The sequence below is a fragment of the Argiope bruennichi genome, chromosome X2, assembly GCF_947563725.1.
Source record: "Argiope bruennichi chromosome X2, qqArgBrue1.1, whole genome shotgun sequence".
In the NCBI taxonomy this organism is placed as follows: Eukaryota; Metazoa; Arthropoda; class Arachnida; order Araneae; family Araneidae; genus Argiope; species Argiope bruennichi.
Genome location: NC_079163.1, coordinates 74,913,160 through 74,917,837, shown reverse-complemented (window position 1 = coordinate 74,917,837; position 4,678 = coordinate 74,913,160). Strand labels below are relative to the sequence as shown.

At 41.9% G+C, this 4,678-nt stretch overlaps 1 protein-coding gene across 1 annotated transcript; it reads right to left on the bottom strand.

The window, feature by feature from the left end:
• Window positions 1–2,606: 2,606 nt before the first annotated feature.
• LOC129959801 (uncharacterized) lies at window positions 2,607–3,053 on the bottom strand. Its single transcript, XM_056072692.1, has one exon. It carries the CDS (start codon window positions 3,051–3,053, stop codon window positions 2,607–2,609), a length of 447 nt encoding a protein of 148 aa, XP_055928667.1.
• Between the last annotated feature and the right edge of the window lie 1,625 nt (window positions 3,054–4,678).

Genomic DNA, 4,678 nt, shown 5'->3' with positions numbered 1-4,678 from the left:
CCTTCCATGTTGCTCTGAATCCCAAGAGGATTGTCGGCAATGCTAAGGACCATTGTACTTTTCCATGTGCTATGATGGCTGCTCTTAGTTGCCGGTGGAATCTTTCGACTTGTCCATTCGCAGCTAGATGGTATGGTGTTGTGCGCTGCTGAGAAGGAACCAGGAACTTGGTTAGGGCTTGAAAAAGTGCAGACTCAAATTGTGTACCTTGGTCCGTTGTTAATCTGAGTTGGTGGTCCAAATCTGGCTATCCATCCCGAATAAAAAACTGTTGCTATCGTGTGAGCCGATATATCCACCGAAGGGAATGCCTCTGGCCATTTAGAAAAGCGATCGACGCAGGTAAAGCAATATCTAAAGTTTTCAGAAGAGGGAAGAGGTCCCTCTATATCAATGTGAACATGCTCAAACCTAGCACTGGGAGATACAAAACCACCATGTTTGCTTCTAGTATGCCATGATACTTTTGCTTGTTGAAATTGTAAGCACGTACGAGCCCACAGCGTCACGTCGGCTCTCATGTAAGACCAAACATATCTTTCGCTGATCATCTTTACCGATGCGCTTATACCTGGATGTGACAGTGCATGTAAATATCTAAAAATATCACGCCTAAAATTCTCTGGTACGAATGGGCGGATACGACCAAGCGACACATCACAATGCAAGGTCACTGGAGGCTCACCTACAGGAAGAGGTTACAACACCAATGAAGTTGCGTTTGAAGACAGAATCTCTCGCAACTCGGGATCTGTCTGTTGCTCCTCAGCCATCTTTTGGAAATCAATTGCAGTTGACATTTCAATTGTAGAGATGTTTATCCTTGAAAGTGCATCTGCAACCACATTGTCAGCTCCTTTTAAGTGACGGACGTCAGTTGTGAATTGGTCAATGAAATCTAGCTGCCTCAGCTGTCGAGGTGAGCATTTGTCTTCTTTTTGCCGAAAGGAAAACGTCAACGGTTTGTGGTTGGTAAATAGGATGAAATTTCGACCTTCCACCATGTGACGAAAAAATTTAATGGCCATGTAGGCCGTTAGAAGCTCTCTGTCGTACTCGCTGTATTTCTTTTGGGCAGGAGAAAAGGACTTGGAATAAAATGCAAGGGGTTGCCATCCAGTACTAACCTTCTGTTGGAGAGCAGCACCCACGGCATTGTCTGAGACATCCACTACTATAGCAAGCGTGGCATTAGAAGAAGGGTAGAACTAAACCGTTGCCTGCGCCAAGTCCTGTTTACACCTTTTTAATGAACTTGTGGATTCCCCCGTCCAGAGGATGGGTGTTTTGTCATTCTTCTTGGCTCCCTTTAAGAAGGCATTCAGAACCACCTGCGTTCTAGCTGCCTGTGGCACGAAACGCCGATAGAAATTAATGAGTGCCAAGAATCTCCGGAGCTCTTTCACCGTACTTGGTTCTGGGAATTCCGTAATAGCTGATACCTTTCCTGGGACTGGGATAGTGCCATCAGGCGTAACAATGTGGCCCAGAAATTTCATGGATGATTTCCCCACGACATACTTGGAAGCATTTAGCCGCACGCCGTACTCCTCTAAGCGCCGGAATACTTTCTTCAGGTGTTCCAAATGCTGGCGGTTGCTTTCTGATGCGACCAGGACGTCGTCGAAATATGGCACACAAAAGTCCATACCACTCAAGACATGATGAATGAATCTTTGTAACATGGCAGCAGCATTGGAAAGTCCAAACGGCATATACAGAAATTCAAAAAGTCCAAAGGGCGTAGCAACGGCTGTCTTTGGTACGTCCTCTTGCACTGGAATCTGATGATAGGCCTTTGCAAGGTCCAGAGTTGAGAAAATCCTCCTCCCTTCGTGCACCTGCAAGCAGTCTTGTATATGTGGCACTGGATAGCGATCTGGAATTGTCACACTATTCAGCTTCCTGAAATCTCCATACGGACGCCAGTCTCCGTTGCTTTTGGGAACCATGTGAAGAGGTGAGGCCCAGCAGCTTTTCGAAGGCCTACAAACCCCTGTTGCCACCAGAAATTCAAACTCCTGCTTCGCAGCCCTTAGCTAGTCAGGGGGGGGAGTCTTCGTGGTCTTGAGAATACTGGGGGTCCCGTAGTTTGAATGCAGTGCTTGACATCATGTTTAGCCTGGTGCATCGAGCCAGCTTCAGTAAGAGAAGGAAACTCAGACAGCAGTTGATGGAATTCTGTATCTCCCTTGATTGTTTTGATGTTGGCACTCTGACCACTCTTCACTATTCCTCGTGACTGAAGTTTTGTAAGAGGGTCGATTAAGCATCCTTATCGAACATCGACTAACAGTCCAAAGTGGTGAAGAAAATCTGAACCAATAATTGGTTGTGAAACTGCTGCAATTACAAAAGGCGGATGGAAAGCTCTACGCAGACCTAAATCTAGAGGAGAAGCTGACCAAAGGTAGGTATTTCAGTGCCATTTGCTGCAAAAAGTTGAAGTTTCGCCCTTTTAGAGCGTTGTTTGGACGACGAGGGTGGAATAACTGATATATCTGCACATGTATCAATCAGGAAGTATGAAGATGTTGATCTATCAGACAGGTACAAACGTTGAATTTCAGTTGAGCCGTCACCCGATGGTCCGAGTGACGGCCGTTTTAGTTTTCCGCCGAGAAAGAGCAAGGTGGTCTGCACTGCTGAGTTATACGCATGAAACGCTGGTGATACCAGCAGTGAGAAAGATTTCCCTCTTCTCTGTTAGTCTCTCTCTGGCGAAATCGTCTACCAGATTCTCGGGAACGGGACCTAGAACGTGCCTCTAGGCGAGATAGGCGGGATGAAATCTCCATCAGAGTGGCTTGCATGGATGCTTCCTCTGATGACACAGCCTGAATCGAAATAGTATCGGTTGCTGCTGCCATGATTCCGTCGGCCATCTCCGCTAACCACTCCAATTTATCGTTGGTGATAGCCAAGATCTGCTGCATGTGGCTAGACAGCCGTTGCAGAAACAAGGACTTCAATACCTCTTCGCTGATCTTATTGCCGGCCTTATTCCTCATTTCTACCAACAAGTCGGAAGGTTTTCTATCCCCGAGCTGCATCCCGGAAATAACGTCCTTTAACTTTTTCTCCTCACTTTGCGCGTACTGAGAACACAATTTTCTTCACAGTGCTTCGTAGGGTCTTTCTGCCGGCCGATCTTGCATAATGTCGCCGACGACCTCCAATTCTTCGGTTGCAAAACCGACACAATATGTTGAAATTTCGTAATTTCAGTTGTCACACCGGCGAGACTGAATTGGCTCTCTATTTGCTTGAACCATAGTTCCGGATTAGCACGCCAAAATGGAGGGGTTTTGATGGTGACACGTGCTATATTTCCACTTGCTTCGTTCTGCATAATTAATCACGATAAACAATAAAAATAACGAGGAATTTTGTACGAGCACAGTTCAAGGAGATCGCTACACAAAACTTTAATCACGTTTCTGTTAAAATCGTTCCGATAGTGATGGATTTTTCACAAGCGCATGGTTCGTTCAAGTCCAAAGGTCACCAATAGGGATTGCAATACCGGTATACCGGGATACCGAATACCGGTATTTTGAGCAATTTGTACAATATTGTAATACCGGTATTCACAAGTTTAAATACCGGTTTTTCGGTATTTACTAGAAATTTTTAAAATTGTCTCCACTATATGTTCAGATATCGCGAACATAGCAAAATAGTATACGTTTTTGTTTTTATATCTCCATAACGGGCGAAATTAATTAGCTAATTAATGGCTTAATTAATTGCTTAAATCTAAATTAGCGAAGCATGGATTATCCCTGAAAGAAGATATTGTATCCATAACGACTGATGGAGCAACAATTATGAAAAATGATTCAATTAGGAGGAAGGAATCATGAAATTCAATTAGGAGTAATAGATGTATTATACCAAAAAAATAAAGAACAGAAGAATCCAAATACTGTGGATATAGAAACTTCGGATTCCAACTTTGAAAAGAGTAAGAGTGAGAGTGATATTAACAATGAAGATAATGACAATGTAATTGTTGAAGAAGATATTGCTAATGAGGATGAAATATTAACCTATCAAGAATTGCTTCCTATAATTTATAAAGTTCGAAAAATTGTTCAGATATTTCAAAGTTCCCCTATAAAAAGGATATATTACTAAAATATATACTAACTGAAAATGAAACAGAATACATGTTAATATTAGATTCTAAAACACGTTGGAACAGTTTACTCCTAATGATGGAACGATTTTTGAAACTGAGAAATCCAATCCAAAAAGCAATAATCGACTTAAACCTGTAAATTGATTTTTCAGATAGTGAATTCGACTTAATATCCAGAACTATATCAGCTCTACTTCCAATAAAACTGACTATTGAGACATTATGTCGGAGAGATTCTAATTTATTAACAGCTAATGCAACAATAAATTTCATGTTGCAGTCACTGAAAGAACAGCACACATCACTATCTGAAGAATTATATATTACATTGAAAAATCGCACAGAAGAAAGGCATACCGAAACAGAAAATGTCTTATGGTATTTACATAATTATAATGATTTTAAAAATGAAAATTAAAAAGAAGAAAAGGAAATAACCAATTCAAATCTGATTAAGCTTAGAGTAAATTTTCTTAAAATTTTTTACCCACTAACCTATTCACATTCAGTAGAATTCGGTTCAATTATCGAAGA